At 41.5% G+C, this 28,000-nt stretch overlaps 1 protein-coding gene across 3 annotated transcripts; it reads left to right on the forward strand.

The window, feature by feature from the left end:
* The first annotated feature begins 6 nt into the window (after positions 1–6).
* On the forward strand, positions 7–28,000 carry RALB (RAS like proto-oncogene B). Of its 3 annotated transcripts, none has more exons than XM_039715486.1 (5): positions 7–103; positions 16,964–17,120; positions 18,220–18,428; positions 21,138–21,315; positions 23,523–28,000. In XM_039715486.1, the coding sequence occupies exons 2-5, from the start codon at positions 17,007–17,009 to the stop codon at positions 23,640–23,642; spliced, it is 621 nt and encodes a 206-aa protein (XP_039571420.1). In that variant the 5' UTR covers positions 7–103; positions 16,964–17,006; the 3' UTR covers positions 23,643–28,000. The 3 variants fall into 3 exon arrangements, with proteins under 3 accessions (XP_039571420.1, XP_039571338.1, XP_039571495.1); XM_039715404.1 differs by lacking the exon at positions 7–103 and adding an exon at positions 1,408–1,503; XM_039715561.1 differs by lacking the exon at positions 7–103 and adding an exon at positions 2,169–2,193.

Here is a 28,000-nt window from a genome sequence, read left to right on the forward strand (position 1 = left end):
CTGCAGGAGGCCACATAGAAGCCCAGTGTGAAAGCAGGAGTTAACACACTTATTTAAGGTATTACTTTTGTCCCAGAGGAGCTGAACCCCTCAGAGATCAGTGGTAAGCATATTTCCATCATTTTCCAAAGTGGGTATTATCATGCAAAGCATGTTTTTCCAGAAGGAATAATTTTACCCAACATATTCACTCATAAATTTAATGAGTGGAATTCAAATACATCAACATTGAAGCCTAGAAAAATTAGGCAAATTAAAGCAAAGAGAAAAGGTATGTTTTCTTTTGTAACTGGCAAGATAGAATCACACACCTGACCGTGTGATTAGTAACATTGAAATGGCCAGAGAATTTGAGAACTGATAAAGATTTGAAGAAACAATCACAGTAAATACAGCAATAGCCATTACTTTCTTTTCCTGTGCAGTGAAAACTGCTCTGTGCTGCACACACATGACAGTATTGCAGCTCAATGATTTAATAAAGCTCTCAGCACTCCCAATCCCATATGAGCCAAATCAGGGACACTTCCATTCCTTTGCATTCTGACTTCAAACTTAATTTTTGCATCTATTGGTAGAATTTGCCCTAAAATATGTGATGTATTTAAGACAGAGCCCTTCCTAACTTCTTCTCTTACCCCTGCACTCCGCACTGGTGAGGCCACACCTCAAATCCTGTGTCCCGTTCAGGGAGGACATTGAGGTGCTGGAGTGAATCCAGAGAAGGGCAACAAGGATGGTGAAGGGTCTGGAGCACAAGTCCTGTGAGGAGTGGCTGAGGGAGCTGGGGATGTTTAGCCTGGAGAAAAGGAGGCTCAAGGGGAACCGTCTTTCTTTCTACAACTCCCTGGTAGGGGGCTGCAGCCATGAGGGGGTAGGGCTCTTCTCCCAGGCAATCAGGGACTGCATGAGGAGGACACAGCCTCAGGTGCACCAGGTGGGGTTTGGGTGGCACATCAGGACGAAATGCTTTACGGAAAGGGTGATTAGACACTGGAATGGGCTGTCCAGGGAGGTGGTGAACTCACCGTCTCTGGAGGTGTTTAGGGAAAGACTGGACGTGGTACTCAGTGCCATGGTTTAATTGACGTAGTGGTGCTTAGTCATAAATTGGACTCGATGATCTCAAAGGTCCTTTCCAACCTAAATGACTGTGAATCTTTTGGGTCAAACCGAGCCTGCGGGGCTTACAGGCTCAGCCGCCGGGCGGGGCTCTGCACGGAGCTCGGGGGCACACACGGACGGAGCCCCTCACGCCGCAGGGCTCCCCCTCACTCGGCGGGGCCCGCCCCTCGCGGCCCCGCCCCAAAGCTGATTGGTTCGTGAGCGCCACGTGACCGGCGGGCGGGCGCGCGCTCGCGGGGAGCCGGGCCCGGCGGGAGCGGCGCCGGCGAGGGCGGAAGTGCCGGGGCGCGGCGGCAGCGGCAGCAGCGGGGCCGGGGGGCGCAGCCCAGACGGGAGCCGGGCTGGAGCCGCCGTGCGGAGCCGGGCCTTAGCCCCCAGGTGAGAGCGAGCGGCGACCTCGGGATCCCCCCACCCCAGCTGGTGGGGGCCTCAGCCGTGCCGGCCCGCGCCCTCGGTGAAGGCAGGCGGGAGCCGCCGGGTCCTGGCTGCAGCCCGGGGATGTGGCTGAGCCCGCCCGCGTCCGCGCTCTGCGGAGAGGGAGGGAGGCGAGGTGTCACCGGCGGGGCGGGCAGCCCCTCTCTCCGGGGTGTGTGGGGCGAGGAGAGCCCCGCGGCTTCTACCGGGGGCTCCTCGGCCGTGGGAGAGCGCCGGGCGTGGCGAGGGGAGAGCGGGGCCCGCCGGTGACCGCGGGGCCTGCGCGGGAGCCGCCGTGCGAGGCCGCTCCCGGTGGCGCCGGGCTGAGGTGGAGCCGGGGATCCCCGTGCTCCTGTCTACGAGCGGGACGTGGGGGAGGGAAAGGGCGAGGAGGAGCCGGCCTTGAGCGTTGGTGCGGGCTGCCCTGGGTGCCGTCGGATAAGTGATAACGTTCCGTCTGCGGGAGATAAGCAGAGGGTTGCGGATGCTGGTGGTCTCAGCCGAGCCAGAAGTTCCTGGGCAGTGTTGTTTTATCTGGCTGTGTTCTCTCTCTGCCCGTCCTTATCCTCCCTGCAGCCATACCGGTGCAGATCTTGTAGGAAGAGAAGGGTGGTGCCTGAGCGTGACCTTACCTGGAGAAGGGCAGGGAGCGAGGTGAGGCAAAGCAGCCCAGTCGTGTTCCTGAGCAGCTGGTGGGGCCCTGACTCGGTCATTCTGCTGGAGCCCTGTTGAATCCATTCTGTTCCGAGAGCAGGAGACTTAGCCTTGACTGTGCCTGGGTATTTTCATGGTGGAAGGGAACAAGGAGGCTGCCCCTGCATAAGGAGCAGCCTTGCCATTTTCAAAGCTGAGGTGTGCAGTCTGAGTACTTTTGGGTTTTGCTTTTTTTAAACTGTTCTAACATTACTTCTCTGGTTCCAAGATTCTCATTTCTTTTCCTGAGGGACGGGGAGGTGCCTGTCCTCATCCTCAGAGGTACATGATTTTCAAGGAAAGATGTCTTTTTTTTCTTGATGTCTTAAGCACTCCCTGCCTCGACCCTACCCCTCCCACCTCCCCAGTTAAAGTTGTTAAAGTGAGAGTAGGAGCTAACAAATCAGAACCAGACTTGTGGTTCTTGGATTTGCCTGAAGGCTGAAAATAATTTTATTATAGAGAATTTAATAGTAACACTTCAATCTTCCTTGACAATAGCATCTTTGCACTTATTCATGCATAGTAGATTTGTTAGAATAGTTTTAACTACTTGGATTTTTGCTTATGGTCAGATGATACCAACTTATCATGGTGAAATATTTTGCATTTATTTCCTCTACTAAATACTTCATTTAAGAATAAAATAGCCTTCAGACCAGTCCTGTAAACAAGTTTCCTGTGTTAGACTTTTAGGAGTAAATTGTTTATTTTCACTTCTTTTGGAGTAAGCCAACTTGATTTTGTTTTGCATGCTTGAAAGAAAGTGAAACTGACCTATTTTTGTCAGTGTTATGTATATACTGCCGAGGAAGTTCTAGTCTAAAGATTTAGGTGGAATGCTTTACAAGAGCTCTTAACTGAAAGCTTAATTTGACCAGACAATAGCTTTTCTTGGCTGTCCTTTAAAACTCTCAAACTTGTCTCTAATTGTCAGTGCAGTGGTACTGGAAATATGGGTGGAAGACCAGTTGTGGCATTTTGGTCAAATCAAGTCAGTAATGATGGGACACTGCCTGGACCACTTGGATGTGTACACTGGAATCCTGGATAGTTTATAGTTTCTGTGATCTAATGCCTCATTTAGACTCAGATTTTTTTCAGCTGCTTAATTGATTTTGCACCTACTGTTGTTTGACTAAATGCTGGATAAAATTCCTTGCTTCTCTAGGAAGTGTTGGGGTGCAAGCTTCACATGGAAGAAAATTGTGCTGTGAGCAGAGCAGAAATGGCCACATGAAACACTGGAACAAGCTCTAGCATCATGTGTTGGGAATCTGGTTCTTGGTTTGTTCTTGTCCTGTAAACCTGTTCACTTTCCACGCAGTGGATAATTGCATAGTAACTCAATCATTTCCTACTAACTAGATTCAAGCTCCATGTGACTGATTAAATGAATTGCTTTCTATTACACAACGGGTTCATGTGAATTAATAGCCTCTCTGAGCAGGGGCACTGAGGGAGCCTGTTTCTCATGACAGCTGTGCAGGCCCTAAGCACCCAGTGCACAGTGGTATCAGGACAAACATTCCCTGAGCTCAGGAGGTGCCTGCCTGTTGCTGTACCAAGCAACTTGGGATGGCAGTAGTGGTGTCCAGGGGTTTGAGTGAAAGGCAGTGGCTGGGGAGGCCACAGAAGCAGAGAAATGTGGGTGCTTGATGCTTTTCACTCCCTGGGTGCCTGACTTCAAGTACCTTTGCATGGCTCACTTAGGAGATGTGCTGATCCTAATTATCAACCAGGTTATGTAGCAACTTGTATTCTCAAACTCATTCTGTCTTGAGTTGGAAATACTCTCCTACTGATAAAAACCTGCAGATTTTAGGTTTTCTCTCTTTATCCACCTTCAAGCCCTATGTCTCTGCTAACTGTTCTGCATCACTGTCAAGCAGTGGTGATAAGGTTCCATTGCTTGTTGCCTGCTATTGCTTGGAGCAGCAAGATCAGCAAACTGTCGTGGTTGTTTTACTCTCCTAGTGGTAATAGTCAATTTTGTGGCTTTTTTTTATGATACAGTTGATGCTTGCTTCTTGATAAGAGGTTCAGAACATGTATTTTAAAAGTCCTTGCTAAAAGCTGCTATGGAGCAATCATTTTGTTGGTAGCTCTTTTAGCTCATTAAACAGAACTAACTCCTCTATGCCTGCCCCAGAAATATCAAGTTGTCTTGTCATTTAAGCAAGATAAGTCTGTATAACTCACGCTTTATCTCTTCATGTTCTCCCAAATACTTATTTAATAGGAATATTAGAGGATCTGTTTTGTCTCTTGTGCTTGAGATGTGCAAATGTGTTTTTCAAGACCTGTCAAAATGAAAGTCATGGAGTCTTGTAACGTGAGAATGTTACCATAAAGAATCAAGTAGCTACTTACACATCAGCCTAAATAACCAAGTGCTTGCTTAGGGCTTCAACTGTTTTCTGTGGAACCTTGAGCCCACAGCCCTCCTTGCTGAAGCTGTTGACAGAGGAATAATGGTTGATTACATGAATATGAGACTTAATGGAAATGCAGTCCTGACTAGGAATCTTTGCTGGATCACGAGTTGAAGACTGAAAAAATCAGTTCTGGGATTATAAGCATTTGTTAAAGACGTAATCCTGCCAGCCGTTACTTTGTGAATTAGTGTTGCTGTCAGTTGAAGTGATTAGTGTGAAATGGTTTAGGCCACTAATAATGCAGTGAAACTGGAGTTTTTAATATGTTCTTCTTAAATTTGGAATGTGTCAAAACTAATCTGAAGGCAAAGCATAGAACTGGAAAGCTGAGAACATGCTGAGTTAAGCAGATGCTGTGATTTCTCTGGTTTCTAGCTCTTTCTGTATATATTTTTACCTGTAGTGAAAGATTATTTTTCAGAAGAGTACTGGAGACCTAGACTTAGCCCCTATTTTGGGCATGGTTGATGGATATATTAAAGAATGTTTCCAGCTTGGATTTAACATTGATGACTTTTTTTTTTTTCCAAGCTGGTGGTTTGAATCACAGGTTTAACAGAGGAAAGAATCCCACTTTATAGACAGATTGTTATAGAGTACTGTATTACAGGTTTATACTTAACATGATAAAGCACTTTAAAAGATTATTGGTAGGAACTACCTGAAGCCTGGACTTCATCCTGCAGAACACACACCAAAGTGGCTTTTTTTTTTCTTTTTTAAAGTAGATGTTTATAAGGATGGTGCTACCCTGCTCCAGGGGATGCTGTCTTAGGTACCAGTCTAAAGCAGACATGTAACAAGTGAAGTATCAAGTTGCATGCCATTTGCCTCAGCTTTCCAGAAAAGAGGTGGTTTTGCTAACTGGGGAAGCTGCTCTCTGATTAAAATGAATTAATTGTAAAGTATGTAGTGATCTGTAGTGATACAGCCTTTCCACTGAACTGCTGCTGCAATAAGAAACTCCTCTCCATGATGGTACTCTTCTGCTATTTAGTGTTCTTGGCTTACTGTGAGATCTCATTTTGGGTAGGTAAGGAATTCTCATTAGTGTACTCACCAAGAAGTCTCACTAACTGACTTTTATGGCAGCTTTCTGCTTTTATCTACAATGTCATAAAACAGAATAGCCAAGAAATTTAAAGAAATGGTGTTTCAAAACACAGCCCTAGTTTCAAGTACACATTCCAATCTTTCTTTGCACTTTATCATGTTTTAAAACAAGTTTAAGAATCAATTTTTCAACAATTCTGCAGGTGTTGGAAATTTAAGTTTGTCTTATAAGGCAAACTAAATTTAAAGTAGGCTTTATTGGTTGAATCTGTTCTGAAGTTTTAATGTAAGGAAACTAATTAAAAAATTATTAGACAGACCAGTTGGTGGTGATACTGTGCATCTTTATAGTATTAGATAAAGTTTTTAATAAAAGTGTTAGTCATGATAGATTGGCTTTAAGTTTTCTAGCTCTGCTGTACTACTCGTGCAAGTTGAGAAATGGGCCCTCCCACAGATAAGATTTGTAGCAACTGCATTGCTGGGCACAGACCTGACTTAAAGTTGCCTGGGCTGGAAGACACTTGTGGAGACTGCCTAGTTCAGTCCTCCTGCTGACTGCTACTCCTGACCCGTAAGCTGGCAGAGCTTTGTGCACTCCAGCTCTTCTCATGGGAAAGAAACTCTCCTGCCTTGCCAGTGTGTCCTAAAGAGCCTGTAGCCTCCACACAACAGCACTGTAGCCATGAGAGCTATCCCAGCTCATCTCTGTGGTCCCAGTGAGGTTCTAACCCCTGCAGCTGCACACAGACCACCAGCATCTCCAGCTCATTCCCTGTACTGCATGCATTAGTGCAGGGAAGCACCCTGTTGTGCTGATTTCCCAGGAAAGGCATGAGCTCTGAGATGAGCTGGCTGTGTATCAGAATAGTAGTTTTTTTTTATTCTGGTTAAGTGCTCTGCAGAGATAGGAAATGTCTCTAGGAGCACACAAGAATAAATGCACAGTTTGTATTCTGCACTAGTTCTGTATGTTCATGTGACCTGTCATTTGCTAGGTCGTAAAGGGAAGTGTCCTGAGCTAAATGTGTCCTCATTCTCTGTGTTGAAGTCAAGTGGTTCTGAGTTAATAGTCTGCCACCCAAACTCAGAGTTACCAAGCATGTTGTATTGTGCCACTCTTAATTCTATAGCACTCTGGAGGCTGTGTTGAAGAGCACACATTTGGCTGTAAATGTTTTTATAGTGGTAGGCACAGCACACTATAAGGGAGACCAAGGATAGCATTTCTGCCATAAGTAAAGCTCTCCACAACTATAGGGCTGCTGAAATTGCATAAGACCCCTGTACTGGTGTCATCATCCAGTTCCCATTTGAAGATAGAAATACTGCTTTTGGCTTTGTTGTAAAGAGTATGAACAGTAGTCTGGAGGACTGTCTGTTATTGAAAACCTCAGCTCCTAGTCCAGTAGAAATGCAGCTTCTTGCATGTGCAGAATACCTTGGTATGGTATTTTATACCTCATTGGGGAAACTGGAGTAAAGAAATGTATTTTAAGGTGACATAACACAGCAGCTGAATTATGGGTACTAAATGTCACTATTTTTGTTTTGTGTGATGTAAATGCATTGATTGAAAGATGGAGGGAAAGGTTCAGTGCTTGACACTTGTGTGGTGTTGCCTGATTGAGGGAACTTAGTGACTCACTGTTGGCATCTGTGAACCTTGCAGTGAAGTCAGTGAAGTGCTTAAAATAGTGGAAGTACCTTCATAAGCTATGGGAAGGTGACCCCTGAGTGCTCCTAGGGAGCTGGGATTCTATGGTTAAGAGTGAGCTCCATGTGGGGGATTATTGCTTGCCTATCTGCATCAAATGTGGTCTCAGCAGTGGCTTACATTTCCCCATATGGAGATGTGAGCATGAGATATTAACTTCAGTTTGTGAGCAAGGAATGTAGTTGTATGGGCAGAGACAGTTGCTTCTGCTGGTGTTACCTGAGTAATGCTTGGACTTGTGACTTACCCCGGACATCCAGTTCACTATGGAAGCATGATCTAGTGAGACACATCCTTTGGGGAAGCAACAGTAGCAGCTTGTGGCCTGTCTGCAGTGTCTGGTGCCATGTTGTGAGACCAATGGGCCGGGTCTGGCAGCCCCAGGACTGGGTGCCAGTAGTGCGAGCTCCTGCAACTCTGTAGCACACTTCTCAGTTGAATGGGCATTTGTTGGAGTTTGTGAAATCTGCGGTAGTGATAACTTTGTTGTGGATTATATAGCTGCAGCTTTTTCCCTGAAGTAACTGAAACCATGTTGTAACCTCATACTGAGGTAAGATCTTGGTTATTTTGAGCTCTAGAGTACCACTTAAGACACTGATTGTGTGATCTGACATGTTTGGCTTGGCTGTTGTATTTCTTAGGCTCTTGGGGATCCAGTTAAAAATTGGTATGAGATTAACTATCTGAAGCATGTCACCACTGTCTCTTAGTGGTTTGGTGGACTTTGTGTATGCTGTGTATCAAAGATGGACATGTTTCTGCATGGGTGAACTTTCAAAGGAAGTGTAGTTGAAATACACTTTGCAAGTCAGTGGGAGTGAGGCTGTTGAGCAAGTCTGTTGCCTGAGTGTCACTTTTCTGGTATGAGCCAAATTAGCTAGTGTGAACAGTGCTGTCATAATTCACCCTAAGTAATTAGGCAACTAGACTGTTATCACTACAGTGGCAAACTCTTAGTATAATAATACTGATTAATGGTATTAACTGAGTCTTTGTGCTTATAGAAGAATTCTGTCAGGTTTTCCAGCAACATCTTGCAGGGTAAGAGCAAATGGTAGATCCCTCTGTGCTGTTGTCTGTCTGCATTGTCTTCTGGGTGTTAATGTTAGACTTGGAGGCTTTCTGAAAGTATTTGGAGAGGTCTGGCTAGGTATCTCCCTACAGAAGAAGTGGTTTTAGCTGTAATAGTACTACTGTCTGATGGCTTTCACCTCAGGTAATGCTAGCTTGCTGAAATAAAGAGTATATTCTATCTGGTGCTACATATGCCCTACTAGCTGCTCTGTACTGAGTAATATGGAAAATAATGTGGAGAGTGGTTTCTTACTTATTTCCCCCTAAAACTAACTCTATGTGACTATGATGCTTGCATGCTATCTGTGCAACAGTGAGGCAGTTATTATAACTGTACTGCCTACATGCAATGACAGTCTCTTGATATTGTTGATACCTGGCTATTAGGAACATTAGCTTTATGGCATGACATTGAAACCTTATTTACTTATATGTAGATGTATGTGATTTTTTTCAGGGGGGGAGGGTGTGCTCCAGTGCCTTAAAAGCACTGTTGGAGGGAAGTCCTTTTTCTTCTCGAGCTACTGCTCAGAAACAAGTTACTTGGCTGTTTTTCTTTCACTCTGATGGAATTCTAAAAATAAACAGTCAATCAAAACCAAGCAAACAACAACAAAAAAAACCTCCCAGAAAAAAAAAAACCCAAACAAACAAATTCACATATTTAAGTTCCTTAGGAACAGGGATAAATGTTTGCTTGTATTTAACTTCAGCATAAGATCTGAGTTTTAAAGGGTTGCTTTAAAGTGTTACTCTTCTGAGCAATGCATCAGACTGATTCTTTCCTGTGACTAAATCTTTGAAGGTTGCAACCTTGCTACAGACTTGGACAGGATGTAGTTCCAGTTTTTCTTAGATATCAAGATTATTCTTAGCAAGGTTATTGGCTTGAGATTACTGCTAATGGGTAAGGTAATATCTGTCTATTTGTAATGAGTAATCTAGAATGGTTCTGTACTGAATGATGTGAGAGGGCATATATTTAAGAATTTCATCTGGTAAGTAAATGTAAGTTAAGTGCTGTCAGATTTGCTTTCCAAGCTGCATAGATGCATCTCTGAAAACCTGTAAGAAGAGTTAAGCTGTGTTTGGCAAGCATGGAGAGGAGTGTGGGGAATGTGAGTATATACAGGTATTTTATGCTTAAAATGGATCACTGTTGTGGTGGTCCAGATCTGAACAGAGCCTTAAAACATGGAATTAACCAAGTCTCGCTATAACAGGTTGGAAAGAGCAGCATGCTAGACTTTGTAGGTTGCAAGGACAATGATCAGTTAAAGGAGGAATGCACCTGGGAGTCTCTTGTTCTTTGTGTTCTACATAACTATAGGTGCCAAAAATATATTGTATACTAATCACTCTTCTCAAAATCACTTGATCTTATTAAACTTTTTTAGTCTAAGTGAAGAGCTGAAGATGGCTTTGCATGCAAATGTGTGGAACAGTGAAAAGTAAGGTACGGTATGGAGACCAGGGTAGTAGAGATTCTTGATCCTAATTGGCTGCTATCCACTGGTTGGATGTCTGATGCTATTAATACTATTGGAATATTGTAGTATATAGTGATATCTGTGTCCTCTTCATGCATGCAGAGAGGGCTCCTGATCACAACTACATTAAAAATACTGTTGTTATACTCCCTGTGATATTTTCCAGATGAGCAAGTGTTAGGGACTCTCTTGCAGTACAAGTTCATCTCACCATCTGCAGTCTTTGTTATTATGAAAGCCAATACTCCAGTCTGATTCTTTTGATGAAAAACAACTCTGAATTGAAATGGTTCTTCAGTCTGTGCCTATCATTTCCCCAACCTTGTAGGAGATGGAGAACAATAATGACCTGGCTTCAGGTTCTGGTTTAACCTTTAGCTGCTGTAACAAAGTGAGCTTGCTAGTCCTGCTCTTGCTTCATGTGTCAGTTAGTTAGCAGTGTATATGTAGCTCCTGCTAGAGCATATTTGTAACAGCCAACGTCTGTAAGTCTACACACGATTCTGGGAGATTTAGGCAGGATTAGTAACTAATAATAGTCTCAAACTGGTGTAATGTAACTTTCAGTGTATTAAGTACATTTGTTTATTCTTGAGTTTTTTCTTGTAACATTTAGGCATGTAGTTGTTGCCACTTTGAACAAGAATCTAGCCTATATAAGGAGGTTAGATCCCTTAATGTGTACAGAGTAAAGTAGTTCCTTGCTTTAAATTCTCACTTTTCATCCTGAAAATATAAAGTATGAACTTCTCAAAATCTGTTTTGAGTTTTCTTTCCAGTGCCTTTATTGTGGCAACTGCAAGTCTACTAGTAGATCTTAGGGAGAGAAAATACCTGATTACCAAAAGCAGATCTGAGTTTTGGGTTTCACTCCAGTGCTCAGCCTGGCCACTGAGGCCAGGGTGGTGGCTGCCCCTTGTCTAAGGTGTGAATCATGAACGTTGCTGCCCTGTTTCTGCAGCAATGTAAGTAACTGTATGGCTGCTAAACCTCCTTTGGCCTTAGCTGTACAAACTCCCTTCACATCAGCACTGAGCAGTGTGTGGCCTTGCAGATGTGACTGGCAGGCCCAGTGGGCTGTGCTGAATGGCTCTGCTGCAGGAGGAGATGGGTTGGAACAGCCAGGGGCAAGAAAGAGGGGACTGAGGAACACAGGATGGTTATGGCAGCATTGGGTGATATAAATGGGGACTGCAAAACTACCCCAGTGTGCTCTGGGAGTCATCTCAGGCTGAATGAATTATTTGACCCAATTAAATGTGGCTCAGAAAAATCTATAAGCAACACTGAGAAAGTAGAAACATCCAGCATTACATGGGGAAGGATATGAGGATATCCCAAGCAGGAATTTCTACCAAACACATCATGATTTCTGTTTAGCTTGGAAACCATTAACTGGGTATGTGCCAAGAGGTAAGATATTAGCACAGCAAAAGAGGACATAGTAGCATTTGTAATTTTTCAGCCTGCATATCCTAAAATTTTCAGTGGCATTAAATATGCCACTTAATCTCAAATGGATTTTTTTAGTTGAATTACCAGTTGGAGCATTTACAGTCCATTGAAGGCTAATGGGATTTCAGTACTTAAATATTTTCTGGGTAACCTCAGAATGGCTGAGGAGCTCTTACAGTTCATAGCTCAGTGAGATTGTTAATTAGTTTTGTGATCCAGGGAATTTCTGTGACTACATTCTTATGGGCATATCACAGAACCAAACACTTCAAAGCCTCTAATTCATATTCTGATAAATGAGGATCACTAAAATACCGTTGCAAAACCTTGCTCTTTCTGTGCTGGCTTTTGATGACATCATATTTAAGTCTTTATAATAGGCTGAATACCCAGATTTTCCTTTAAAAGTAGGTATCTGAAGGGTTTAACAAAGCTCCTCTGTCAAGCTATTGGGCTAAGGGTTTCTAGAATCCTGTTTTAAAATCCAAAGAATGGCTGCTTTCAGTGGCAGGATAGCAATGAAAAGAAATGTCCAAAGATATCAGCTGCACAGCAAGAGAACAAGGGCTGATCTCAGCAATTTTGAGCTTAGAGCTTTATTTCAGTTTTAAATCTCAAACTGAATGGAAGAACTAGCAGCAATTCCAATTAAAGCCTTTGGAGGGTCTCAGATTCCTTTATTACAGCAACAGAATATTTATTGAAAACCAGGTAGACTTAGTGAAGCTTCTCTTCTTTTTTTTTTTTTTCATGTACTTGGATGAACTGTAGCAAAGTTTCTTTCTTGTGAAGTGACAAGAGTGTTTTTCTTTAAGTATTCTGCAGCTGTGGTCATCTTAATGCACGAGAAATAAACAGGGATGTGAAAGTGTGGTCTGGTTTGAAATACATATACTTATTCAGTCACAGTCTTTGAATCTTGGTATTAGGTAAACCAGACCTGTTTGTAAACTGTGTTCTGAGCAGTTTAGGTTGAGGAGAGGGTGGAGAAAAAGCAGTTTACTAAGCTGTTTATAAACAATCGCCTTGAAGTGCTCAGTTTCAAGGTACCAGCCAAGGATGACACAACATTGTTCAGGGGGCTTTAGTGAACCTGTAGGAATTGTAATCTAAACAGATAAGGGAAGGCTGAAATAGCTGGTGAGTTTAGGTTTAGATATCTTACATTGAAGGTGGCATGGTTTGATTAGTCCTGTGGCCAAGTAGAGATCTTCAGAAGTCTAAATCAAAACAGCTGATTCGTAACTCCTATAGTTTGAATTGTGCTTCATGTGGGCAGCCTGTGGCTGGTGTAACCTTCCTTCCTTGATCTGAAGAGCATCTTCCACCAGCATCACAAAGCTCCTATTGTGCATAAGGCTGTGTGTTACCTATTAGAGGATAAATGCAATGTTATCAAGTCAGTGGCTTAATCCTTATCTTTGAAAACATATGAAAAACGTAATTACTTCTATTTTCTTGAAGTAGAAAGACTGCTAGAAAAAATTTATTCTCTGACATGGCATCTGTCTAGCAGTTTATTTCAAAGCAGGGTGAATAGTAACCAGAAGGAACCACCTCCCCTGTCTCACTCCTCCAAAGAAACTTTCAGAAGGTTTGGGGTGTGGTGGGTTTTTTTGTTTGGTTGGCTGTTTTTGTGGTTTTTGGGTTTTTTTTACAGCTTATGACACTTAGCATATGAAGTTCAACATGGTGTCATTAAACCTGAGGGTAAAGTGACAGATGGAAATTAAATAGATTGACTGACTGCCCAATGGATTGCCTCTTGTCAGAGGAGGGTGAATCTTGCTGGAAAGTAAACTGTGCCCAAAGAACAAGTAAAGAGCAGCAGGGGAGAGGAGGCATCTTACCACAGCATTAGTGTCTTGTCTGGACGCCTACTCAGAGTGTGCTCTTCAGCATATGCCATAATACCCTTTGTCTTAAATCTATGCTCCTTAAACTGAAGGGACTTGAGTAATGTTTTAAAGCAACTGCAGTTGTCACAGTTGTTCTAGACACTGCTCCTTTTTTTGAGAAGTAGTTGGATTTCCCAAGACTTGTTTTTCTGTGAACAAAATGAGTTAATGTCAGTGTCTTGACTTCCTCAAGGATGCCTGATGTATAGAATAGGAAGAAAATTCATCCTTTCCTGCTCAGAGATAGCAGAGGAGAGAGCTTCCACTTGTGTTAATAGATTTTGGGTTTTTTTTTACTTTTTTTAACCTCAAGGAGCTGTTAGATGTGAGCTTTGAACCATGTTGTGTAAACTGTTTCTTGGGCTGCAGAAGTGGAGATAAAAATAAACAAACAGTTGGCTCCAATGCCTTCTCTTGTTGTTTCATTAGAATATTGCTATTATAATCTCACCATGCCCCTTTCTGAAGCAGTGATGTGCTGTCAGCCTGTTGTTCTGTAAGCACTGGCACTTCTGCACTGATACTGTGTTAATCCTGTGTCACACTGCTTCAGCCTTGCCTTGTCCTCTGTTCTTGCCTCCTCACTGCTCGGCTCTGCTGGGCTGGAGGGGGCCATGCTCCCTCTGATGCCACCAAAGAAGAGCTGCTTTGTGTGCTGCTTCTGGGGCCTCACTGAGTGCACACTGCACAGGGTCTGTGTTGTGAGCATACTGCTGCATTCACAGGGTCCCTGTAGTCCTAATCCTCTGAAATATTCGAGTGGCACTTGGAACAGCTCTGCAGGGAAGATCAAGTACCTTGGCTATGAAGAGCTTTAGATGCAATCAAAGTGTCAATTTTTATGCTATTGGGTGGATTTTGCTTTGATTATGAATCAGGTAACAGTGTAAGGCTGACCTTGCAGTTTCTACAAGGCCATTGTTTGGGTGGAACAGAGAAGGAAGGATTTAAGTATTCCCTCCACTTACCATTATGGTGAACTCAAGCTTGTCAGTATTTTTGCTAAAATAGAATATTAATTTGCAGAATGTAAAGATGTGGTATTTGTATTGACAGAAATGAAAGTCTTTTCTCTTGGCTATGAGTACATTATGCCTTTATTGCTGTTGCATAGCACAGTGGACTTAGTGCTGGTGCCTATTACATATTCCTAAGTTTGTGATGCCAGAAAATTGTCTAATTTGAAAACTTTGTATTAGATAACACAACAGTTACAACAATGTTAGGATGTCTGATAAAAGAATACTCACAGGTTAAAACCAGTCACAATTATATGAAAAGTAGCTAAGGGTCACACTCCAGAAAGCAGCTTATCTACTACTGTGAAAGCCAGACTACTCTTGAACTAGGACAAAACAGCATTCTCTACAATTTAAGAGCAGGCTGTGTTATTTCTGGAACACTTAAAAGTCCCTGAACTATCTCATTGTGTGGCCAATCTGTGGCTCTTGTTTCTTGGGTGTTTATGTCCAAGCAAGCTGAATTCCAGTTTACCATTTGTAGACTATGTGGACAATAGGCAAAACAGCAAATTCTAGAGTTTGGGTGCTACCTGTTGTGTTTTTCACATTCCCTTGGTAGGGAAGTGTTCTCTTCCTCTCTTGCCTCTCCAGTGACTAAGAGTTAAAAATCAATCTCTGTGGTAATGGCTGAATTCACTATCCCAACAAATGTATGTTTGTGCTGTACAGGGAGAACCTATGGAGAAGTAGGAATTGTCACGCCCCATTTCTGTACTAAGGAGTGTCCTGGAGGAGGGAGCTGATGTATAACATAATAGAGAAGATTACCAGAGGAAAATATCTGTCTTCACTTACCAGTGTTTATCCCAGAATGAGCACTTAAAGATGATTAATTTGCATTGCTGTACTAAATGTATATAGCAAACAGGTGTGAGTAAAAAACTCTGCATGGAAAAATACTGCTGCTCAGATGTTTGACAGTGCTGTCCTGAGGGCACCTCTTGATTGTTGGCAAGTTTCTTCTTGTATGCATGAGTCAATGAGAACTTAGTTTGATTTGTTGCTTTTCAGAACATCAAGTCATGACAAGGGGAAAAAAAATAGTTACTATCAGTGTACTCTAAGGGCAGTTGTCCAGACTGGTCATGGAATTGTCAGTCTCAGAACACAGGGCACATGAACTGGATTGCTTGGAGCAAACTGCCTTCAGGGAGAGGTTTGGACTGGACAGTATCCAAAGGTCCCTTTCCAAGCTAAATAATCCTATGGTATATTTGTAGGCTGATCCCTTAGTCTCTTGTTAATTTTGTTTAGGCCAGCTGGTCATCCTGAAGCTTTTTCAAATATACTACTCAGTAACTTCTACTGTTGGCCTTGTGTTTCCATACAGTAGCACTTGCTGATGTGGCAGTTGCAGTGTTTTTCTAGAGTAATTGTGTCCAGGTAAATTTGAAACTCCTGGAAGGTCCATTGCTTCTTTGCTTCTGGAATAAAGTGTGCTGCTATAAATCAAGGCTGATACAGCCACTTCCTGTAGCAGTGTTTTCTGAATGGTCTGCTGCTCTCCTTACAGCTCTCTGCCAGGATATGAACAGCTGGCATCCTTGTGGTGCTCCAAGGACACAAGAATGTCTATCCTGCCATCTACCTTATACTCATCATGTGTCTGAAATATTAATATTTGGGGTTTTTTTCTGTATAGGAATCCCGACTGGTGACACATCTTTGTTTCACTTATTTCTGCTTTTATCTTCAGTGTGCTGTCCTTAGAGATGCTGCTCTGTGCTAATCAGTGTGGCAGCTGCTGGTACAACTACTGTGTCCAACTACTCTTTAAAAAACCCAACCAACCAAAAAAGAGGCAGTATTATTTTTAAGGAGCCTCCAGTATTTAATTACTAGGCTCACATAACACACAAACAGAGGCTTGTTAGCTAGGGCTTGTTTATTGAAGCTTACTCCTTTATGGCTTAGCAACATCAGGAGGAGAATAGGAACTGAGATTTTTTTTGCGGTAAAGCAGGAATTTTTTTTTCCTAAGCAAATTAGATTTGCAGCATCAAAAGGCAGGAAGAGTGTAAAATAAATGGTAATACCATGTCATGAGACTTTCTGCTAGAAGCTTTTGCAACTTGTTCCTGCCAATTTACTGTGTATCTCTGCTGTTTTCTTAGCCTACGCAGGGAGAAGATCAAAAGCCAGATTTCTGCCTATGAGCAGATCTAAGGTATAGCTGTATCAACATTAAAGAAATATTTTAGAAAGGTGTAATGCCTTATAACAAGAACAATAAAAACCACTTAATTTCATATCTTTGGAGAGAGAGTGAGTTTTTCTTTAGAAACTGCTCTAGACACAAGTCTTGTAGGCTGGGTTTAGAAATTAAGAGTAGCTTATTGGAAACCTTTGGCACTTTTATTAAGCATACTGTTGTCACAAATAGAAGGCATTTGTTTTAATACCTTGTGCTACTCACAGTTCAGGCATGGTTTGCATGCCAGTGCATTGGAGTGGCCCATTCTTTAGGCTTGCAGGGCAGGGTTTTAATCTGGTCTTTCAGCACTTGTGAGACACTTTACCTGCATGCTACCCTGATGTCACCAATGTCATAGATGGGTGACTGTGCTGCTTCTCTCTGCAGATCTGATTGGTTGCCTGGCACTTCGTCTGTGGCAAGCAGGACAATGGCTGCCAGCAAGAGCAAGAACCAGAGTTCCTTGGCCCTCCATAAAGTAATTATGGTTGGCAGTGGAGGTGTGGGTAAATCTGCCCTCACACTTCAGTTTATGTATGATGAGGTAAGTAACTTTGGTTCAGCTTCTCTGAAGCAGAAATTCATATGGCTTGCTAAGCTTTTTTTTTTGTGGGACAGGAGAACTAAATGTGATGAGCAAAAGACCTGATGACCCAGCTGGGGAGGAGCAGGATGTAGAAAGCTGGGAGATGTGTCCTCTGGGAACATCTCTGGCTCAAGGTGACAAAATTGATGCTTATTTGCAAAAGAACTGTCTTCAGAAGTCATACATAATATATGGGTGCTTGTGTACAGAAGCTGTTACTACTTGGAGTTGAACTTTAATTTTGTAATTTAGGTCAGTTACGTCTGAAGTCAGAAGTAAACACTCTAGCTCATTCTGAGTCGGGTGATGAAGTAGGCATGTTCATAGCATGAATTCTTCCATGCTGGTATACTGTAAGCTAGATTAGGCAGCCCACACTAGTATGTGAAGGAATACATGATCCTGTAGTTTAAAAGTTAGTATTTATCTATAGGTTGTCCACACATACTATAGTAGTGTAGGTATCTGAACAAGTGATGCAGTCATTAATGAAAGCCAGCCAGCTTAATTGGGCTTAATTGTTGTGTTCTGAGGCTGAGAGGCTCTTTACCTCTTTACTTCTCTGCTGGTTGTGTACTGTTGAACTGGCAGTGGCTTTGTGGATCTGATCAATACTGAATGGACTAAAGTATGTGCCTGTGTATTTATGGAACAGGCTTTCATGTTCAGCAGCTGGATGCTCTCATCTACACCTGTTAAAAGTTCAGATACCTGTTTCTGAAGTATATTCAAATGCATTTTCTAAAAGTGGGAGATCCAGATAATGCCAGCACATCGCTTAACTTATACTGCAAGTCTGTTCTTAAATTGTACTGAAGCTGCTGACAGTGTTTTGTGTAGCAAAACTTGACTAGGCAAATTGGCTCTTTGATGTATTAAGGGCTTAAATAATTTGCTTTTAATAGTAACACTAAAAAAAAAGTGGTGGAACTTAGTGGCTGACTGAATTATGAGAAGGTTTTGGGGAATTTAAATGTCACTGAAGTGAAAGGAGGAAGATAGACAAATACTGAGACTGTTTGACAGTAATTCTAAACACTGATCCCTTTCTTGTCAGTTTGTAGAAGACTATGAACCTACCAAGGCTGACAGCTACAGAAAGAAAGTAGTTCTGGATGGTGAAGAAGTTCAAATAGACATTCTGGACACAGCAGGACAGGAGGATTATGCAGCTATCAGAGATAACTATTTCCGCAGTGGGGAAGGGTTTCTTCTTGTCTTTTCAATAACAGAGCACGAATCCTTCACAGCAACAGCAGAGTTTCGGTGAGTAGTTTCTCTCCTAGACAGGGGAAGTTATCCATTTCCTGTGTTGCTCTGACAACTCTGCCTAAAAGCTACAGCTCTTTATTCTTTGTCTGTTACCATTTGATCAATAAAAGTGACACCTGACCATTTTGCTCTCAGTACCTGATAACCTAAACCACAGTATTCAGCCTCTGGCTTTAGTCATCTTCGTGCCTGCAACTTAGGAGTACACTATGCCAGCAGCAACTTCAGGCAAGTAACAGATTCTTGGACTCTTAAAAAAGGCATATTCCAGCCAATTTTCAGTCTTCGTGGATGTGAAGTTTAATTATCTTAGAACAGTACTTCTGGAATTAAGTCTGTCTTTTGGCCAGGTTTCAGACACAGTGTTGCTTACTGCTAGAAGCAGGTGCTCTAAGGAAGGGAAGGATTAGCCTCCACTCTCAGGTATGGATTGGTGCCAAACAAGGGTTGGCAGCCAAACACTGCTATTGTAGGCAGACGTATTCCTAGAAAGACACAGGGTGGTAGTAAGCACTTCCATTTTTCTTCTTGGGATTAGCAGTTCTGATGTAAAAACTGGCACCAGATTGACCACAGAAACTGCTTGTGTAGTGTGGGGGGTAAATAGAAATGGATTTAAACCAGTTCTCAGATTTTAGAATCCATGTAGCCACATTCTTCAGGGCAAATGTTCTAACTCTTTTTGATAATACGTGTTGCCTCAGTAGAAGGTAAATCAGAGATTGCCTGGAATAGCTGTATAACTTGAAGGAAAACTTCCCCAAAGCATAGGGAAAGTTTAGGAGTTCCTTATGCTTGTCAGAATAAAAGCTCTATCAGTCTGCCTTATGTTCCCTTTGCTTCAGTGGTACGAGGTTAACAGCTACTGACTGGTAATGGAAGTGCTGTAGCTGAGGACACTTATTTCTAGGTTTTTTTTAAAGCTAAGGCAAACTTGCTTGCACTCCAAAACTTGTCATACTTTTTCAACAGTACTGGATGACCACAAAATCTTTCATGACATATGAAAATACTGATCCTTTGTCACATAATACTGCTTCAGAAAGCTGACAGTCATGGGACACACAAGCAGAGCTCAGTTTGCTCTACCAGGAACTCTGAAAGGAGCCAAGAGTTCAACTGTTACAGGACTGCAAAACTGAGTACTAGGACTCTTCCTAATGTAAGATGGAGGAAAAGGTCAGGTGACACTCAAAGAACACAAAGAAAATGAGACAAGTGGAAGGACTTGATTTTGGCTTATATGCCCAAGTGAAATATAATGTTAAATCCAAAGTTTAAGGCTTTGAATGAAAGAGAGTAGGAGTGTTTGTCTTGGCAGTTTGTTTTTTTGCCAGACTTCTGTAACTAGGTTAACGGTGTGTTGGTTCTAGATTCCAGCACAGCAAAACAATGAAAAAGCAATGCTAGCCCTGAAGATGGGCAAGAAGGCCTAAGAGCTTTGTGATCCAGAATCTCCTACTTTTCAATAGTTCAGAAGTAAAACAAATAGTGAAATTAGTTAAATTGGATATTTAGGCTGACATGCAAGAACCATCTCCTTGGTTCAGGAAGGAGTGTGGAATGGGTAGTATGAGTCTCCAGCATCCCAGGCCAAACTGCAGGGTGGTATTATTTACTGCAGATCAAAAGGTTCCAGAATCCTAATACTATGAAAAAGTTGAATACTGAACAAACTATAGGCTCGTCTTTATACCTTAGCTCTCCTTCTGATGCTATGCATTCAGTGTTTTCTTTCAGTGCCTCTTTAATCTGAAAATGTGTGAAGAGGCAGTTAATGCAACAGCAGATTGTCTGCCTCAGTGTTAATGCTATTTTTGAGTCTCATGTACTCTCCATGCATTGTTATTTTGTAGATGGAAAATGCAGACATCTGAATTAGTGTGGTAACTCGGTGAGATGAGAGGGTGTAGCACTGTGCTCATGCCTCGTTTAGCTCTTCTTCATAACTATTTAAAAATAGTTTAGAGTGGTAGAGTTCTTCCAGCATCCTAGATGGACAGCAGCATGTGTCAGTCTGGTTTCAGGTTGTGTTTTACCCCAGTAAAGAGCAGACTGAGACTGGTATGCAACATCACTCCATCTCCTTTCCTGGATGCCAGTACATCCTCATAGCATGACAGGTTAATGCTGGCAGTTTGAATATCTTCTGGAGTCTGTGAAGGGGGAAGGTCACTAGCATTTTAGTTCAGAATTGTGTAGTAACTCTCTTCTTTGGGTAAAGTTTAGGTAGCCATTAGGAATGATCTCTGCCAGCTACTGGGCTGTTTGCAACCTACTGCCTTGGCAAAGACTTCATGTTTCCCAGACCTATACAGAGATGTGATGCAGACTGTGAATTAAAGATGGTGACTGAATGCCAAGGTGGAACTTGGCAAACATGGCACTTGTACTCTTTTCCTCATTCAAATGTGAACTCCTGCTGCCAGTTGCTCTTCTGCCATAGTCTTCTTTCCTAGAGCCTGATTACTCACTCATTAACTAAATGGTAAAACTGCCTTCCTGGAACTGTGAGGCTTTCAGTAGTGTAAGGCCCATAGCATTACTGTGCTAATCTTGGAATAATTTTAAAGTGTGTGTCCAACTGTTGGGAAATAACCAGTTGTAAGCACTGATAATGTGCAGACCACTTGATCCACTCCACATAAGCGTGGGAGTTTTGTTGCTACTACTAACAAGATATTTTTATTTTGAATGCATTAGGGAACAGATCCTGCGTGTGAAGGCTGAAGAGGATAAAATCCCTTTACTGGTAGTGGGAAATAAATCTGACCTGGAGGAGCGCAGACAAGTGCCTGTAGAAGAGGCTCGAAGTAAGGCAGAAGAATGGGGGGTGCAGTATGTAGAAACCTCAGCCAAAACTCGAGCGAATGTAGATAAGGTAAGAGAAATGACATCTGCTCAATCAGATCATCACTACTTGTTTAGTAGCTGACTCTTGCTGGGACAAAAGCAAGTCCAAAACCAAGTTTGGTTTCTGAAAGCCTAGTTTATTAAAAAACAAAAAAAAAACCCAAAAAAACCAAACAAAAAAACACCAAAAAACAAAAAACAAGGCAGTTACTGGAAAGTGTGCACTTAAGCACATACCTAGCTTAAGGAAACCTGAGATCTGGAACAAGTTAATGCTATTGTCTTGTTTTAACTGTTTGTACCTGAACCGATAGTTTTTCAGTAGTAGTTTGGGTAATTGGTTCTAAGGATTCCCTAAGTATGTTATTTTGTTTGTAGGGTGTGTCCTTCTTATAACACCAATAAATAACAAGCTATGGACAATTAGAAATTGTTCCTCCTTCTCTGTGAAGCTACATGTAGTGTGGTTAATCTTAAGCATTTTATTCTTGTTTTCTGCCAAGACTGCTTTGAATTGTGAGAGGAGCTTCTTGCTGTGTCCCTGTCCTGTTATGACTTGTCCTTGGTGGTACAGGACAGTTATTCTCATGTTATTCTTCTGATGGTTTCTTGCATAAACAATGGTAGTGGAATATTCTAGAAAAGGAATGAATTATTACTGTGGAGTGTTTGTCCTGTATAGAGGACAAATCAATTTCAGTCATACCCTTAATTTTGTTTGTAGTGAGGAATTCTTAAAGAAAAGGGTGCCTTTTTACTTCACCAATTCACAGGAGATGATATGAAATTACTGTTTGTACCCTTAGGGCTCCAAATGTGTCTTCCTAATATGCATCTGTTTAAAGATTACAAATTTAAGCCGTTTTCTCTTTGGATGAAGAACACTTGCAGCTAGCTGTACTCTTCTAGACTGCTTCCTCTTCTTCTATACTAGTTCACTAGTGGAAATGCTGGTGTTGCACAAGTTACTGGCAGGAACTCCTCCTCTCATTAAAATTACAGTATATGAAACTCCTGAATTGAGACCTCTTGATTTAAAAGAACATGGTATAATTTCAGTTTGGTGAAGTCACCGTCAGTTGCATAAACTGGGTGATGTAGTGAAACATGAATATTTAGACTTGCTTTTTCCTATAAGCATCTCATATTACAATTAATAGCTAGCCTATTTTATAATAGCTATTATAATGAATAGCTAGCCTATTTTATATTTAGACTAGTTTTTCTGATCATTTGGGATTAACAGCAGTGGAGCTGTGTGTCTCGAGTGTACTAGCATGGTGATCTAGATTTGCTGTTACAGGTCTTCACTGGCTAGCTCATGTGGCTCATACTGGTTGTCCTCTGTATTAGCACTGTTAGGTGCATTGTACAACAAAATATTTCTCTTTGTGGTGATTGTGTGTTAGTACTGTAGCAGAATTTTAAAAAGCCTTAAGAGGGTTTTGAATTACAAACTAATCTACTTTTGATCAGTGGCATGGTCTTGTTTCCAAGTATCAAAGGCTTGAGAGTTCCCTGTTTGAAAAAAAAACTGCACTTTAGTTCTACAGAGAGATACTAAACTCTTGTTCTGTAATCATAAAAATAATTACAAATAATAAAATTTATTTTAAAATAATCCTAAATATAAATACCCAATGACTGTACAGTAAAACAGCTCTTGCATCTTAAGTGGTATATACCTAGACATCAGGAAGACAGGGGTGAAATTGCCTAAGTTTTGGACAAAAAAATTAGAGAGACATGAAAGGAAGCATGAATTTCTCTGAATTTTTCTTAGAACATTATTTTGAGAATTTTTTGTGCCCTGTCACTTGAATGCTGCACCTTTGTAGTTATAAACCAAGCAGAATAGTAACTGCATGGAAAAGGCTGGACTAACTGCTTTCCATAGTTAACAGTGCTGGAAATGTTGGCTAGGCACAGACAAATGTTCTCATGAGCTCTGAATGCTGCTTTTGTTCAAGAATGGATTTTAATAAAAAAATCCCTTAAAACAGAGCTGTTGAATTTTTTGATAGCCAGGTAAGATTGTGCAGCTTTTTGTCACTGCTTAACACACTACGTGATTCTGATGTTGAGTTTCTCACAGGAATCTTTGCCTAGCATTACTTCTGCTGTGTTGAGTACAGTGTGGTTCTACATCTTTATTTGCTGCTGCTGAATACAGTAGTTTTTATCTGCTTTCTGGTGGCTGATGTTGTTTAATCTTTCTTTGTTTTTCCCTCCTAGGTATTCTTTGATTTAATGAGAGAAATAAGAGCAAAGAAAATGTCAGAAAACAAAGACAAGAATGGCAAGAAAAGTGGCAAGAACAAGAAAAGCTTTAAAGAAAGATGTTGCTTACTGTGATGCTTTGGAACTGTAAATATCCATCTACAGGTGGCATGGATAAAATACCACTAAGGATATAGGGCTGGATTCATGAAAGGAAGTCTGTATTGACTCCCTTATCTTTTGCTTTGCATATCACACCTTCAAAATGTGAAAAACAACTTTGCAACCATTTCCAGTATCCAACAAAACCTTTGCCTCCTTAAACTGAAATGGGCTCCATCTTCCAACTTTCAAAACTAGAAATAGTTTCAGAACTACAATCCTTCTGCTTGGTTACACAATGTACTTTTGTATTAACTTCCTTCTAATGTTTGTGTGTTTCTCTTGAACCTCTATTGGCCTTAACCAGCACAGCTGTTCAGGTTCAAACACTCTTTCCCGCTGTTGCTGCCCTCCTTGATGGTGCAAACTGCAGAAAGGCTAGATGACACCTAGTAAAGGGTTTGAGTCTCCATCTTCTCTTAGTTGTCACTGATATTTCTTACACTGAAATCTGCTGACTTCCTCCCCACACTCCATGTAAGAAATAGCAACTGACAGCTGAGAGTCAACTCTAAACAAACTTTCTTCTGTGTTCTGTTTAGTCAATACAGCATTCATGAATCAAGCCTATGGACTCAATTCAGACTTATTTAGGAAATGAAAAAATTGATATTTAAATACAGGCTAGATGCATTCCCTGCTGAGGTCTGTCTTCTCATCCTTAAATTAGTGATATGGGGTGGGAACATGACTGTAAGCCTTTCTTCAAAAGGAATAGTATTATCACCATCTCCCTAAAATGCTGTCCTGGGTTTCTTCCATGTATTGTCTTGACTCAGTTACACTCTACATCTGTCATCCTTCCCTTCCCTTGTACTGGAATAGTGGAAATAGGTGTTGATTTAATCAGTTTTGTTTATATTGGAACACTTGTGATGATAATGTTGGAAAGTGAGAACATCTGCATCTGTCTTCTGTCTTGCTGAAGATGAAAATGCTGAATAAGTGTGGGTCCCATCACACAATCATGACCTGGAATAGGTGAGGCATCTATGTTACCTCTCAATGATTAGCTGGCTAGTGAGCTGTATGGTGTCAAAAAGCAAATGAAGTTAAGCAGTTGCCACATCTATTACTCACTGTTCATTTTATATGTACTGTTTCTGATGCACAGCAACCTAGTACATGATGAGTTGTGCTGTCACTTATGCAGTGGTGGTCATGTCAGTTCAACAAAAACAGTCTAGAAGTGGAAAAGTCAGTACTTAGCAGGTTCTGTTGTCAGCTGAATGAAATGAATTTTCTGATGCAGTTTAAATGAATGTGCAGTTGCCAAAAATCACTTCTGTCACTGTGGAAAAGAGCTCTCTTCTGGTTGTGGAGTTTCCCAATGAATAATGGCTATCTTCTGCCTCCGGAGTAGAGAAACTTGAAGAGTAACTGTATCTTGCTGGTAACTGGATGCTAAAACACAGTTGCTTGGTGAAACTAATTTAAGTGGTTGTTCAATGAAGCTCACTGCACCACTAAATTAACTAATGGTGTTTCTTCCTGAGATGGAGTAGTGAATACTGTTCAGTACTTAGTATTGTAATTTGAGGTTGAAAAATATTTTTTCACGTGTACTAGATTGCTTGTGTGCATACCCTCTCTGACCATTGAAAAAAGTAAGATGTGATCTATATCAGAACCTCTGTTGACCTGAGGTTTCACAGGGACTTATCACAAACTCATTGTCTTCCATAACTAGTTCATCTTGTCAGGCAACTCATTGGATTGGGGAAACTGTACTAAATAAAAGGTGCTGTAATCTTCATTCTTGTCAAATTAAATTCCTTCTTTGTTACTCTTATCTTGTATGGGCAGAAAGAAAGGTTAACCAGCTCTGGAAATTATTCTCTGTGAACAGTATAATTAATTGTGAAGTTGGCTTTGTAATGCCCAATAGTGTTTTGAAGCAGAAGCTGGAAGCCTGCTGGCTTACAGAACTTGTCACTTGAGCTGTGTCACCTGTGTCTAAAGCCTAAGCACTGAATAGGACACTGGGAGCTGTAACATATCTAACAAAGTTTCCTATTGAACTTCCATGGATAAAAGTCCTTTTCTGACTGTATATTGTCCATACAGCAAATGAATGTCCTCTTCTGGAGGAAGGCAGCTCAGGTTTGGTTTTAGTTGAGACTTAAAGGTTAAGTCCTTAATTAACCTAAAGAGTAAACAACAGTTGAGTTCACATTACAAGTTTATCAAGGTCAAGCCCCTCCGAGGCGGGCTGTAAAATGTGTATAACAAAATTTAATAAACTGTCCTTGCTGTATGAATAATGAATTCAGCAAAGCTCACAATGAGTAGCTCAGCTATGTTGGCTCAAGAGACTTGCATGCCTTGACCTTTGATCTCTATAGTCTTAAAGTACCTGGCAGTATTTGATAGGACAGATGAGTTTCTTCTCAGAACAGCGAGTCTCTCACTGGTGTTCTTACAGTCCATGTGCTGTTTTCACTCAGGTTATTTTTTTTTTCTCCAACTGATAAAGCTGTGCCACTGAGGTGGACTTACTTGGAAGAAGGTGCTTGCTGTTTCATGGCTTCATGCTGCATCTCTTCAGTGTTCTGTTCTTGTCACCTGCTCCAGAAAGACTAGGCCTGGAGACTAAATAAAGCAGCTTTTCAGTTTTCCTCTTTTGCACTTGCAACAAACTCAGTTTAACTTGCCAGTTACAGCTGAAAACACAATAAACAAAGCAGCTACCTTGCCTACTTTGGAACAGTGGGCAGCAAGCTTTCTGACTTGTACCAAAAAGGCAATAAAACTGGTCCCCTGGACTGAAATCCTGTTGTCTCCACCTCATGGTGGAAGTGCCTGAACATATGCCCTTCTGAATAGAGGCAGTATGATTTCGGGGTTCTTGAATGGCTTCCAGGTGTGCTTCACCGGAATCAATGGATATCACCATCCAGGTGGGTTGTGTGGAGTGAATATAACATGGCACAGCATCCTGTAAGCAGTGTGAATGGAGCTTGGAGTAACTGGGAGTCAGGTAGATCAAATAAGGGATGACTTTGGCAGCAGGGGGTTCGTGGCTGCCTGCTGGTGCTGCTGTGTAGCTGAGGAGACTGAAGGCTGGATTGAAGCTGACGTATTCTATCAGCCTTTGCACGTTGGGTAATTAAAAACCACGTCTTCGCTTTGTTGGTATAATGTGCTCTTAAATCATTCTGGAGCATGGCTGTAGGCAGGTAACTGGATATTTGCAGCTGGAGGTCATGCAAGACTTGACTATGCACTTGCACTTAAGCATTCAAGTATTATTCTTGCGCAATGGCTTAACATGAAGTCAGGGAACTGTTTACTGCTATGTGCAATCTTCCATATGTGGCTTAGCTTCAAGTGCTCCAGTTTTCCTTCTGGTTTGAGCAGAGCAAACAATCCCCTGTTATAACAAGGGCTAAGTCATTATATGAAAAAAAAACAAAAAAAAACAAAACCCAAAAACAACAACTGACTCCAGGACTGCAAAGGCAGACTTGACTCTTGTAGAGGAGCATGTCTCCAGGTGAGAATACAGATGCAGCATGAAGTGTGTTTTCAATGACTTGTGCCATATGTGTTCTTATACAGACTGATACACCTCTACTGCAATTTCTAGGGGAACACTTGGCTTGATGAGGAGGAAGATGTACGCATACATTTACTGGGCATTAAACTTAAGTAAAATTTTGATAACCATCTGAAGTTCCAGTTGAGTCCTATCTGGCTTAAGTATAATGCTCAAGAATACTTCAGGTCCAAGGTACAAAACTACAATCTGGAATGCAGTAAGAGGTATGTAGGGGGGATATGCATGAAACTAAATGCTCACCCAGATCTTTTTTTAAAGCTTTTCAAAGCATTAACCCAGTTCTTAGGCCTGACAGGTCTATCAATTCTTGCTCAAAAAGAGGATACTGTTATCAGTTCAGTTCTGTTATGTAGACAGAAGCTTTCCTTAATTGCTATAAGCATATGTTGCAGTGTTCACCTCCTGTTGACTTTATAGTTGGGAGAAGGAGGGAAGAGGAACAAATAAAAAAGCTATGATTTTCACCATAATCTCCACACTTCATGGAAATGGCAGGTGTTCCTCTTGGGAGGGGAAGGTGTTATCTCTAACACCAAGTGAGAAGTTTAGTGTAGAGGAAGTGATTGTGATTGCAAGACTTAATGAAACTGCCTCTAAACTATGTATGCTATACTATACAATGTAAATTCTTATTTTTTTCCTTACATAGCTTCAGAGCTTTGTCTCTAACTTGCACAAACATTTTTAATGTCTGTAAAAATGGTCACTTTTCATTATCATGCTAATACAACTGATTTGTATTACTATTGATAATAAAAAGAAAAAATGA

The sequence above is a fragment of the Passer montanus genome, unplaced genomic scaffold, assembly GCF_014805655.1.
Source record: "Passer montanus isolate IOZ18808 unplaced genomic scaffold, ASM1480565v1 scaffold1, whole genome shotgun sequence".
NCBI classification, from domain to species: Eukaryota; Metazoa; Chordata; class Aves; order Passeriformes; family Passeridae; genus Passer; species Passer montanus.